This window comes from Chionomys nivalis, chromosome X (assembly GCF_950005125.1).
Source record: "Chionomys nivalis chromosome X, mChiNiv1.1, whole genome shotgun sequence".
Lineage (NCBI taxonomy): Eukaryota > Metazoa > Chordata > Mammalia > Rodentia > Cricetidae > Chionomys > Chionomys nivalis.
The window spans coordinates 94,492,416-94,505,635 of NC_080112.1; the positions used below are offsets into that span (position 1 = coordinate 94,492,416).

The 13,220-nt window shown below is 42.3% G+C and overlaps 1 protein-coding gene across 1 annotated transcript; it reads left to right on the forward strand.

The window, feature by feature from the left end:
- The first annotated feature begins 8,204 nt into the window (after nt 1-8,204).
- Tex13b (testis expressed 13B) lies at nt 8,205-10,732 on the forward strand. Its single transcript, XM_057760709.1, has 3 exons — nt 8,205-8,657; nt 8,758-8,998; nt 10,596-10,732. Exons 1-3 carry the CDS (start codon nt 8,205-8,207, stop codon nt 10,730-10,732), a joined length of 831 nt encoding a protein of 276 aa, XP_057616692.1.
- The last annotated feature ends 2,488 nt before the right edge of the window (nt 10,733-13,220 follow it).

Here is a 13,220-nt window from a genome sequence, read left to right on the forward strand (position 1 = left end):
AGTAAGTAACTAGAGGGAATAGACAGATTTCATAAGGAAAGGAAAACAGAAAATACGCATAGATGGGGAAGGGGTAGAAGTGAGAGGATCAAGTGGGAAGGAGGAGGAGGAGAGGGGGATTGTGGGAGGAAATACAGGGAAAGACAGTTAAAATTAAGGGGCATTTCACTAGTATGGAATTCTAATACAGTAAAAACTTACCAAAATAAATACATATTATGAAGGGCGATCCAAATGAATTAGCCAAATGATGGGGGAAACATACACATCCTGTCAGCAAATGAAGCTTCCAGTACGAGGATTTGGTTATATCTAATCAAGTTGGCTACTCATGTAGCCATAAAATGACTCCTAATGACATTCTGCTATACCCATAGATCAGCGCTTTGCTCAGCCATCATTAGAGAAGCTTCCTCCTGCAGTAGATGGGAACAAATACAGAGATCCAGAGCCAGATAAGCAGAGAGTGAGACCTTGAAACACTCACTCAGTCCTAAACCATATCCATTAATTCCCTCCCCTCAGGGCTCAGGGAACCTGCAGAGGAGGAGACTGAAAGATTGTAAGAGCCAGAGAATACAGGGAACATCCAAGAGACAAGAGCTAAACATATCATGACCAAGATGCAGACATGAACTCAAAGACTATGAAAGCATGCATAGGGCATGCACAGATCTACACCAGATTCGGTCCCAGAGCTCAGCGAAAACTTGGACATAAACCCCCATATCCCTAACCCAGAAGCTATCCAACTGATAACCACTCAAAAATGAAAAATTAGTTCTCACTGGGGATACAAACCACTCTTAAAGCCAGCCCCCATACCCAGCAATTGATCACCAACATGAAAGGTTCTCTGTCTCATAATATTGTGTGGCGTGCGTGCGTGCGTGTGCCCGCATGCGTGTGTGTGCATGCGTATTATGGCTTCTGGTTTAGTGCTTTTATGAGATTTCTGTGGATGTTAACCTGTGTATCTCTACATCTATATGTTTTTTTTTTTTAAGATTTATTTATTATGTATACAGTGTTCTGGCTGCATGTGTGCCTGCAAAGAGAGGACCAAATCTCATTACAGATGGTTGTGAGCCACCATGTGGTTGCTGGGAATTAGACTCAGGACCTCTGGAAGGAAAGTCAGTGCTCTTACCTCTGAGTCATCTTTTTCTCTTTTTTCCCATTTGTTTATTTTGTCATATTCAGGTATAATTTATCTCGTTTCATTTTGTTTATTATCATTCTATTTTCTAAGAAAAGAGGGGTGAGGATTCAGATGGGAGGGGAGGTGGGGAGGAGTTGAGGAGTTCTGGGAGGAAAACTGTAATCAATAAATTGTATGAAAAAGGTCTATTTTTAATAAAAGAAAACTAGAAAAAATCAAGCACAAACAATATAACGATGTACCTCAAGTTCTTAGAAAAGCAAAATTAAACCAAATCAAAATAAAGAAAAATAAATAGTACACATCAGTTTGGAAAATAATGAAGACTATAATTGGTTCTTTTAAAAATAGACAAAATTGGCATGCTTAAAAACTAAAAAAGGAAAATACTCAATAAAACTGAGTATGAAAGGGGGCATTTTAAAAAGATACCAAGGAAATACAGAGAATCTTTAAGAAATATTTTGAACGCTGGGCAGTGGTGGTTAATTATTTTAATGTAGTATTGTTCATTACAGGTAAAAAGTATTTTACTGAGAAATTTTACATCTATTTCCATGAGAGAAAATGGTCTTTTGCTGTTGTTATCAGCTTTTAATATCAAGATAATATTGACATTGTAGAATAAAGTTGATAATGTTATTTTATATTTTTTAAGATGGTTTGAAGATGTGACCAGAGAGATGGATCAATAATTAATGACTCTTGCTGTTCTTATAGAGGGCATCATTTGGTTCCTAGCACCCATATCTAGTACCTCACAACTGTGTGCTAACTCTAGCCCCAAGGGATCTGAGACCATCTTCTGATTTCTGGGGATATTTGTGGACATAAGGCACTCATGTATGCAAGCAGGTATACACATGTGCACATAAATAAAAATAAATTTAAAAAAATAGTTTGAAGAGCAAGGTCTAATAGAATATTCAGCAGTGAAACTGTCAATCCTGGGAAATTTTTGTTTTGCCAAATTGAATTTTTATGCCCATTATAGATGTGTTTGAATTGTTTATTACCTCTTTGTTTTGGTTTTAATAAGTCAGTGTGTCTAGGAATTTATCTGTTTGTTCTAGTTTTCTAAATTATTGGAATATCCATTTTCAAAATATTTTTTCTATTTTTTGAGACAGGGTTTCCCTGTAGCTTTGGAGCCTGTCTTGAAGCTAACTCTTGTAGACCAGGCTGGCCTTGAACTCAGAGATCTGCTTGCCTCTGTCTTCCAAGTGCTGGGATTAAAGGCATATGCCAGAATCGCCTAACTTGGTAGGATTAAAATGGTAAAAATGGCCATTTTACCAAAAGCAATCTACAGATTCAATGCAATCCCCACTAAAATCTCAACACAATTCTTTACAGACCTTAAAAGAACAATACTCAATTTCATATAGAAAAAAAATCAGAATAGCTAAACAATCCTGTACAAAAAAAGAACTTCTGGAGGTATCACCATCCCTGATTTCAAGCTCTACTACAGAGCTATAGTAATACAAACCTCATGATGTGGGCATAAAAATAGGTGAATCAATGGAATTGAACTGAAGATCCAGACATAAATCTATCCAACTATGGATACCCCAAAGCCAAAATTATACAATGAAAAAAAGAAAGCATATTCAATGAATGATGCTGGTCTAACTGGATATTGGCATGTAGAAGAAAACAAATCCTTTAATCCCAGCACGTGGGAGAAAGAGGCAGGTGATCTCTGTGAGTTGAAGGCCAGGCTGGACCGCAGAGTGAGTTCCAGGACAGCCAGGGCTGTTACACAGAAAAACTCTGTCTCTAAAAATCAAAATAAAAAACAACAACAAAAAGAGTACTGTGGGACAATGGTCTTGTACCCTGTAAAGATGTCACTTGTATTGGTATAATAAAACACTTATTGGTCAGTAGCCAGGCAGGAAGTATAGGCAGGGTGACCAGAATAGAATTCTGAGAAAAGGCTCAGCTTGCTGTTATCACCCAGACACAGAGGAAGCAAGATGAGAATGCCTCACTAATAAAAGGTACCAAGCCATGTGTCTAACACAGACATGAATTATGGATTAAGATGTATGGGCTAGTTAAAAATATGCTTAAGCTATTGGCCAAACTGTGTTGTAATTAATATAGTTTCTGTGTTATTATTTGGGTCTGGGTGGCTGGGAAATGCATGAACAGTCTCTGCTTACGAAAGAAAGCAAATGGATCTATATCACCCTGAACAAAATACAAGTCCAAGTGGATCAAAGACCTGAAGAAAAGTCCTAATATACTGAACCTGATAGAAGAGAAAGTGGGTAATAATCTCGAATGCATTAGCACAGGAGGTAAGATATTAGCACAGACACAGCAATCAATAAATGGAACCTCATGTAACTCAAAAGTTTCTGTAAGACAAAGTACACTGTCAATAGAACAAAATGACAGCCTACAGAATGGGAAAACATCTTCATCAACCTGAAATCAGACATATGGCTGATTTCCAAAAAGTGTAAAATTTACACAATGGAGTACTACTCAGATGTTAAAAACAAGGACAGCAGGAAATCTGATGGCAAAAGGATGGAGCTAGGAAAAATTGTCCTGAGTGAGTTAACCCAGACCGAGAAAGAGAAACATGGTATATACTCATCCATAAGTAGATATTAGCTAGGTATTAAAGGATAACTATGCTACAATCCAGAGACCCAGAGGGACTAAATGACCAGGACGGTTCATGGAGGGACACCAAGATCTCCCTGGGAAGGGGAAAGAGATTTTGTGAGTAGACTGAGGGTAGGTGGGGGTGCGAGCATGAGTGATCAGGTTGGAGGGATGGAGGGACAGGGTGACTACTGCGGAGGGGGCATTTCGGAGTCAGGTAAAAACCTGGCAAAAAGGAATCTCCCAGGAATGTACAAGACCGACCCCAGTTTAGACTCCTAGCAATAGCAGATACCTAGCCTGAACTGGCCATCTCCTGTGACCAGATTGGTGCCTAGCCCAATTGTCATCAGAGAGCAGCCATCCAGCAACTGATGGAAACATGGAAACTCAGTCAAAAATTAGGTGGAGTCTGGGGAATTCTGCACAAGAGAGGGAGGAAGGAGTGGAGGAGTCAGAGAGGTCAAGGATACCACAAGAAAACTCACAGAAACAACCTCAAAAGGACTTAGCCAGGCGGTGGTGGCGCATGCCTTTAATCCCAGCACTCGGGAGGCAGAGGCAGGCGGATCTCTGTGAGTTCGAGGCCAGCCTGGTCTACAAGAGCTAGTTCCAGGACAGGCTCCAAAACCACAGAGAAACCCTGTCTCAACCAAAAAATAAATAAATAAATAAAATAAAAAATAAAAAAAAAAAACCCTTAGAGACTGAATTGACAACCAGGGAGCCTGCATGGGACTCACCTAGGCTCTCTGCATATGTTACAGTTGTGTAGGTGGAACTCCTGACAGTGGGAACAGGGGTTGTATCTGACTCTTTTGCTGGCTTTTGGGACCCTACTCCTCACACTGTCACCTTGCCTAGCTTTAATACACGAGGAGGTACTTAGTCTTACGACAACGTGATATGCTATGTTTTGTTGATACTCATGGGAGACCTGCCCTTTCCTAAACAGGAATGGTAGAGGAGTGGATTGGGGGATGGGAACAGAGGGGGGATGGAGGAGGGACTGGGAAGAAAGAAGGGAGGGGAAACTGGTCAGGATGCAAATTAAATTTATTAAAATATACAGAGAGAAATTTTAAAATATTTTCTCTGAAAGAGTATACTGTATTTACTGAACTCTGCACATAAATTCTTGTTTTCCTTTAAAATATTCTATGCAAAAAAAAAAGACTATAAAAAAGGTAGGGATGGGAAAACAAACCTCTGGGTAAAGGCATTTGCTGCTAAGCATGATGGCCTGGGTTTGCTACCCAGGACCCACATTGCTGAAGAGATCCATTCCCACAACTTGTCCTCTGACTTACACATAAGTACTGTAACACATGTGTATGAATAAATAAGTAAATGTAATAACAATAAGATAGAAACGTGACTGCAAAAGGTATCATAATGTTAGCCTCTGCACTCTAAATGCAACTGCACAGGCAAGTATATTCACATACATATATATACACTCACATATACCATACACAAAAAAGTTTAAAAAGAAAAAAAATCTTGTCATTTGTAAAAAAAATGGATAAAACTGGAGGTCATGTTAAGAAAATGAGCCACAGTCAGAAAGACAAATGTTAAAATTTTTCTTATGTGAGATCAATCTCCTCCCCACTGCTTGTGTGTGTGTATAAACCTACGACGTTACATAATGAACACATGTTGATAATTTTTAAAATATTTACAATTATCTGATGGTATCAGGAAAATTAACTTTATTTGGGAAACTATAGCACATAAACTTTAAAAAAATTGTATTTGTGTGTGTGTGTATGAGGCTATGGGCATGGGCTTGCCATGGCTGTGTATGTCTGTCTGTAGGTTACAGTGTAACCTCGGATTCCTCCTCGAGACTACATTTTTTTTTTCTGAGACAGGGTTTCTCTGTGTAACAGCCCTGGCTGTCCTTGGAACTTATTTTGTAGATCAGGCTGGACTTGAATTCACAGAAATCCACCTGCCTCTACCTCCAGGATTGCTAGGATTAAAGATGCGCCACCACCTGCTGGCTGTGTCTTGTTTTGCTGTTGACAAAGTCAGGCTAGCTGGCTCCTGAGCCACCTGTTGCTACCTTTCTTCTACCCTCCAGAGGACTGGGATTAGACATACCCGGCTTTGTGTAGATTTTGAGGATTCAAAACTCTGGTTCTCCATCTATGTGGCAGTTGCTGTTACCAACTGACCCATGCTTCCAGCCTCTAAACATTTTTATAGCAATAAAAAAATTGTTTTGGAAAATGTTCTAGCCATGCTTGGTAATGCATACACTTACTCCTAGCACGTCAGAGGCAGGTTGATCTCTGTGAACCTGAGGTCAGCCTGGTCAGCAAAAAAAAAAAAAAAAAAATTTAGGCCAGCCAGGGCTACATAGTGAGTCCTTGTCACAGAAACAAAAACACATAAACTCAATATTCCTATTGAAAATTACTACTGAAAATATGCCAAAGAAAATTACTACTAAAATGTCATAAAATATTTCAGATTTTTGCTTTTTTTATAATTGCTTTTAAGACAAGAGTCTCTACATAGACCCAGATGTCCTGGAACTCTTGTAGACTAGGCTGGCCATGAACTCAGAGATCCACCTGCCTCTGCCTTCCAAGCGCTGAGATTAAAGGCCTGGGCCACACTGCCTGGCTGTTAGAGGTTCTTAATGCATGCAAACCTATTATTTTTAAAACAAATGAAACCAGAGAAAGAATTTTTAAAAGTTAAAAGGAAATTGACTTTCCCTTGACTGTCCCTTTGAGCCTACTCCCTGAAATAACAAATGTTAAAAGTAAGGCCGCCTCAGTTCTTTTTTATATGCAAAAGGATTTATGTATATTCTTACTTTATGCGTTTCAGTAAAAAAGAACCAGAGTGGCAATTGGTGGGCATACACCTTTAATCCCAGCACTTAGAAGTCAGACACAGACATATCTCTGTAAGTTCAAAGCCAGTGTGGTCTACATATAGTGAATTTCTGTCTCAAAAAAAAAATCATAGAAAACACCCTCCAACTGTACACGCAGTTTTGTCATTTGGTCCTCAACATAGGCCCACAGAGAGAAACTAATATTCAGTTAAGAAGGTCATATAATAAACAGCAAAACAGGACTTTAATCCCAGCACTTGGGGAGAGGCAGGTGAATCTCCGTGACTTTGAGACCAGCCTAGTCTACAAAGTGAGTTCCAGGACAGGCTCCAGATACACAGAGAAACCCTGTGCCGAAACATCAAAAACGGAAAAAAAAAAAATGCAAAGCAGGACTCAGTCTGATTTGGTTTCTGACATATAAACGTCAGAAAGTCATTGAGCGTTCTTTTCCAATGTTTAAGATTCATTTATGCTTATGGGTATTTTGTGTACGTCTGCACACCAAAAAAAGGCACCCTTAGTTGAGGTTATGAGCCACCATGTGGGTGCTGGGAATTGAGGTCGCTACCTGCAAGAGCAGTCCGTGCCCTTAATGGACTTCCTCCAACCCCTTCCCTGAGCATTTTAACAGATATATCACACATTTCTGATGACAGGAGTGAATTCTGCAAATCTCGGAGAGCTTCAGCACTGAATGGAAGAAATGAAAGGGTCCTGATTATGAACTGCCACATAAAGTGGCGCTTGAGGCAGCAGTGGCAGCAGGTGGGGCTTGGAGGTGCTTGGTTTGGGAGAAAAGAAATGGCTGCAAATTATTATAGGGGGCTATGGAGGATGGAGCTACCCCCATACTACACCCCTTTAGTTGCGTCAGAAAAACCCCGTGTGGTTGGCGCTTCCGATGGCGGTTCCAATTCTGGAACATTCCATACAAAAGAGTGGGCTTTTTCAGGCGCGGGACAAACTATTACACTTGGAGGTACAACTTTTGAAACTTGTTTAGATTTTTATTTATGTATTTATATTTTTTTGTCTGTTTAACTTCTTTTTCTGTCTTCAAGGGACCTCAATACTAACAACAGCTGGTTCCCAATTGTCTCTGGCAACGAACAGGGGGGTGGTGGAGAGGGAGCTCCCTCACATTCCCCCTGCCGGTCCTAGAAATTGGAACAGTCCAAAAGCAAACCTCGCGAGATGTCCGAACGAGATTTGTTCCTCGCGAGTCCTTTACTTTGGAGCTAGTCCTTTATTCTGATGCGGTTTGCCTGAGGAGGAGGACTGGAATTTGCTGTGTTCTGTTGCTGTCCGCTGTCCCCCAGCCTTGTGGTAGGTATGTTGGACCGGTAAGTCCTCCGGTCACTAGTGGGAGCGGTGAGTCTGGGGAGGGTGTCCTAGCTAGATAGAAAGCCTTCCAAGGAGTCACTTTTAAATAAACTTGGCTGGCGGGTCCCAAGCTAAGGCTTAAGGGGAGAGGTTGTGCTATCAAAAACCTACAACAGACTGTTCTGTTCTTAACAGGACCCGCAAAGCCCCTAAGGCATTCAGCCACCAGCCACCATGAATCCCGAGGATCCCTCTAGCGGGTTCCGGCATGACAAGGTGTTAACGTTCATCAACGAGCAAATGTCCAAGCAACCAGAAGGCTCTGCGTTCTACCAAGAGAACCTGTCCCTGTCCTGGGAGGAGGTGGAAGAAAAGCTCCGACTCCTCCTGGAGGATAACGAGATGCCTAGCCAGGCTCAGGAAGCCTGTGCCTGGGGTGGCCTGGCCCTGGGTGTTCGCTTTGCTTGGAGGCAAGGCCACTTGCTAAGGCGCCGGGTGCAGTGGCTGCACGACTTCGCCTCCCTGCACCGGTCAGCGGCACATGCCTTGGCATCGGACCTGAAGAAGCTCACAGACCAGCAAGAGATGGAGCGCAAGGAGGCGGCCTTCCAGCTTCAACTGGCCCATACCAGACTGGCGGAGTTGCAGAGAGAGCGGGACCTGATGAGACTGAAGCTCCTACACACAGTAAGATTACCTCCTAACCCAGTTTTAGCCCCGCCCTATGCCACCCCATGCCCTTTCCCCATTTCTGGAATATGGCTCAACTCTTCCCACTTCTCTCTAGGAGCTGAGGGCCTTTCCAGTTGGAGAGATGTCAGGCGCGACTAGAGCCCCTGCTACTGCTGGAGCAGCAAAAGCAGAAACACAAAATGCAGGAGAGACAGAAGAGGTGACAGCTAGTGATAGAGCAGTGGGTGAGCCAGAAAAGGAGGTAGCCATGGCTGCCCCCAGGGAGCTGGAAGGCACAGGAGAGCTGGGAGGAAGCATTGCGGGTCACTTTGGAGTTATGGATTGGAAAGATTATGGTTTGGGCTTGGAGGAGGAAGGGGAAGACGGCAAATCTACTGAAACACTTCCATGTTCTGACTCTGGACCCTTAGATCTCGGGTCCACATCCTCCCCACAATCTGTTACAGTCCAACTCCCTGCCTCATTCACATACTCATACGAAAGCCCCTTCCCAGTCACGCCCACCCCATCCCCCCCACCAAGCATTCTCACAGAACCTCAGATGCCTCCCTACTTCATGGCTACTGATATGAATATGTCTGACAGCGAGGGCCCGACAGTATACCTCCAAGAACCCCCGAAAGAGAGCCAAAATAGTGGAGACCAACAGCAGAGACCTGGGGATTGGAACTGTCCTTGGTGTAAAAATGTGAATTTTTCAGTGTGAAAACTGCTTCCACTGTGGGAGGCCAATATGGCTGCAGAGCCCTCAGTGAGTTCAGAAACATGATACAGAACAAAAAGTTACCATAGGGAAATCAATTTTCAGGAGAACGGAGTGGGGGGGGGTTCATGGGAATGGGAAGGGGGAAATGTGGGATGGGTACAGATGGTGTGGGAGGGACAAGTTTTGATGATTTTTTTTGTATTCCAGATCATTAGCATTTGACACCCTAGAACTGCTTCACCTGTGTTGTGGGTGGGTTGTGGAGGGGGATTGGGTGTGTGTATGCATAGCCCCTCCCTAGTGGCTGGTGGGCCTAGACAGTTAAATATATAAAAGACCCTACTCTTTCTACTTTCCTAGGCTTCAGAAGATGCAGCCAGAGGTTATTTGATCCATTCTAACCAAAGATTTCAGGCTGAAGGATTTGAAGCATTCAATTGTCAGGATAGTTTTGGGTAAAGAACCAGTGGATCCCTGGAAGTCGGGACAGGGTTATAGGCAGTGATACTGGAGGCCACAGCACATCACTGGCCCTGGCTAAGGTAGGGAACAGAACCAGCTGCTTTCCAGTTTTAGCCAGATACTAGAGCCTCCAGGAGCTGACAGCTATACAGAGGAGTTGATCAGCTGACTACAGAGAACCTTTTATTTCTATGAAATTGTGTTATGTAAGGTACCATTTTACCTCAATCCCTTCTCTTTAAGATAAGTAGGTGCTTGTTCTCAGCAAGTAGCTCATTCTCATGTCAGGCACTTTTTCTTTCATATTTTAACTTTTCTTTGATTTAAAAAAAAAGGTCTCATGTAGCCTAGACTTGCCTCAAACTTACTAGTAACTGAGGATGACTGACTTCAGATCCTCCTGCCTCCACTTCTAAGCGTTGACATTACCACACCTGGCTCAGAATAGTAGTTTCAAAATATGCGCCATTAAAGAAACTTAATGGAATTGGCAGGGGAGTTGAGGTGGAGAACAAGCAGTGAGGATTCCTTTATTTCAAGTCTCCAGGAATGAACTGGGTAGGATGCCTATGTTCTGAGTGAATTCTATTACAAGAAAAAGGTCAAGCCTCTGGCAGTCATTACTAGGAATGAACTGGATAGGATGCTCAAGTTCTGGAAGATTAATACAAGAAATAAAACCATCCAATGAAGCCTGAGATGGCTTAACCTCAGGTTTATGCTTGACTCAAAATAACTTGGTGGAGATTTGCCATCCCTCTGAGGAATTCTGAAAGCCTATAGATTATGCCAGCACCAGATGCAAACAAGGACTTCTGTGACTGTACAGCCTCTTAAGAGAACGCTTCCATATTCCCCAGTGGGCATACCATGGACAGGTCTGAACAGGAAACTCCACTAATCCAAGGTGAGTCAGCAACTGATAAGGCACAGAGGGTTTGCTAGTCTATAGAGGCCAAGTACAGTGAGTGCTATCTGATGGGATCCTCCCCTCCAGTTCAGCAGCATGCTAAAGGAGAATGAGGATTTAATAAGCTCTTGGTGCATTCAAAAATATAAAGTACAACAGAACTTTATCCCAATAGGAGAGGAATGGTGGAGGAAGGTGGAGGTCGGGGGAGTAAGGAGTAGAAGGGAGATCAGTCTGTTTCTCCCCCTCTGTGGCTACAAAATGTGTTGAGAGGAACTATCTGTTTTAGTCCTCAGGCAGAAGGACTGTACCTGGACCAGACTGAGATACAACTGGAAGACTCCTGCCTATCTCTAGAGACTATGAACCTGGAGAATAAGAAGCTGTTGTGTCGTGGGACACCTGTAATAGCAGAAATGTGGCTTTGGGTTGTCTGTTGTTGGTGACGGTACAGTTATCTTCAGAGCTGGAGGCCAGATCTCCATCCTGAAATTTTTTGAACATCTTTTGGGCTTGTTTATCTCCCTCTACTTTAGGGTTTCCTAACCTCATTGCACTTGACATCTGGATTTGAACAGTTCTTTGCTGTGAGGTAAGAGTTCTTGTGCACTGTAAGGCATTCAGCAGATTCCTAGCCTGTCTGCATGATCCATTCCCAACCCTTCAGTTTTGACCACCAAAACTGCCTCTGCATAGTGCCACATGTCCATTAGAGGGCAAAAAACCAACCTGAGTTACCTGTCAGACAATGAAGTACATAGCCATGCGAACAGGTAAAGAATCAAAAGACAAGGACACAGAGGCTGAAGCTGGCTGAAAAATGTCCACTAGGTCTGATGCTTACTTTGGATCTTCAAGAAAACTCAGGGTGGTGTGGTACCAAACTTCCAGGACTGAGGAGTGAAGGGAACTTCTACAACAGTGGTTCTCAGCCTTCCTAATGGTGAGACCCTTTAATACAGTCCTTCATGTTGTAGTGACCTCCAACCAGAAAATTATTGCTGTTGCTGTTCTATAACCATAATTTTATTACTCTCATGAATTGTAATGTAAATATCTGTGCTTTCCAGTGGTCTTAGGTGACCACTGTAAAGGGGCCATGACCCACATTTCGAGAGCCAGTTCTCTACAAGGACTCTAGGTTGTGAAGGGAAGAAGTCAAATGAGAGTCACGATTAAGAGAGGGCTATTTGTCACTTAGCCAACATGCTTGGGAAAAGATATTTGGGTAAACTATCTGACAAGCGCTTAAACTCTAGTAAAGGCAATGCTTTCTTTCATAGAGATTTCCTGAGATAAAACATTCCATCCTGCAGGAAAGCTCCTTAAGACTCAGATGTTTTAAAGGAAGACTCATTATTAGAAACTTGAGCTATTAAGGCAATAACAGAAAAAGCTTTAAATGCAAGGAAAAAAAAATGATCTTGTGTACTGGATGGCTGTATGGGAGGCATAGCCAATGGTATTAAAAGAAAAACAGTACTGTGAAAGGGATCATTTTTGTTTTATGTTAAAAGTTTTAAAAAAGTTCTTATATGTTACATAGAAATGTTAAAAACTATATTTTATATTTACAAAATTTATGTTTCAGTATGAATTGAAAAGGTATAGAAAGACATTCAGCAAACAAGGTATCAGGTAGGAAAGAGAAGTCAGTGTGATATGGCTATAAGATAGAGGACAGGGAAGTTTGAGTAAAAGGTTTTTCTTCGCCGGGCGGTGGTGGCGCACGCCTTTAATCCCAGCACTTGGGAGGCAGAGGCAGGCGGATCTCTGTGAATTCGAGGCCAGCCTGGTCTACAAGAACTAGTTCCAGGACAGGAACCAAAAAAAAGCTATGGAGAAACCCTGTCTCAGAAAAATCCAAAAAAAAAAAAAAAAAAAGGTTTTTCTTCATGTACCTATATTTTGAAAGTAATATGATGTTCATAAAAAAATAAAGAAAACTCATTTACCCACTCAAGTTTGGAAAGGCTGTTTCTTCCTCGGGGATGGGAGGAAAAGAGGACACTGGTTTCTGTAGCAAAGGGGTGGGATTCCAGGAGGTGGCCAGGCTGCAAGCCTACACACATGCATGTACGTGAGCAATGTACCTGCAAATGAAAGAGGACAGAAGTTCAGGGCAGTGAGAAGCCATGCTCTGAACATCTTAGGAATAATAAAGCATAGAGTAGGACATGGATGGAGAGAAAAGGATCATCAAGTTGCATGGACCAGCATAGGACCAAAGTGAAAGGAAACTTAGACATAGGAGCCTATAGGGAAACGGATTGCTCTTCTGGGACTCAAGAAGGACACCTAACACAAATTTTACAACTCCTCCAACCCTACCACACTCTCACTGTAGCAGAAACACCACATCTGTGGATGCATAAGCAGAGTCACAGCTATATTTTGTTTTCAGGTCCAATCTGCTGGAATTGTAATGCCTGGTAACCCAGTCTTTAACACCTTAAAGAATTTAAAGCAAACTTCAACT

Coding starts and splice junctions, on each gene's coding strand:
- Tex13b (XM_057760709.1), top strand. CDS start 8,205: ATGAATCCCGAGGATCCCTCTAGCGGGTTCCGGCATGACAAGGTGTTA. Junction 8,658..8,757: donor GACTGAAGCTCCTACACACA/GTAAGATTACCT, acceptor ACTTCTCTCTAG/GAGCTGAGGGCCTTTCCAGT. Junction 8,999..10,595: donor TATGGATTGGAAAGATTATG/GTTTGGGCTTGG, acceptor CATCCCTCTGAG/GAATTCTGAAAGCCTATAGA.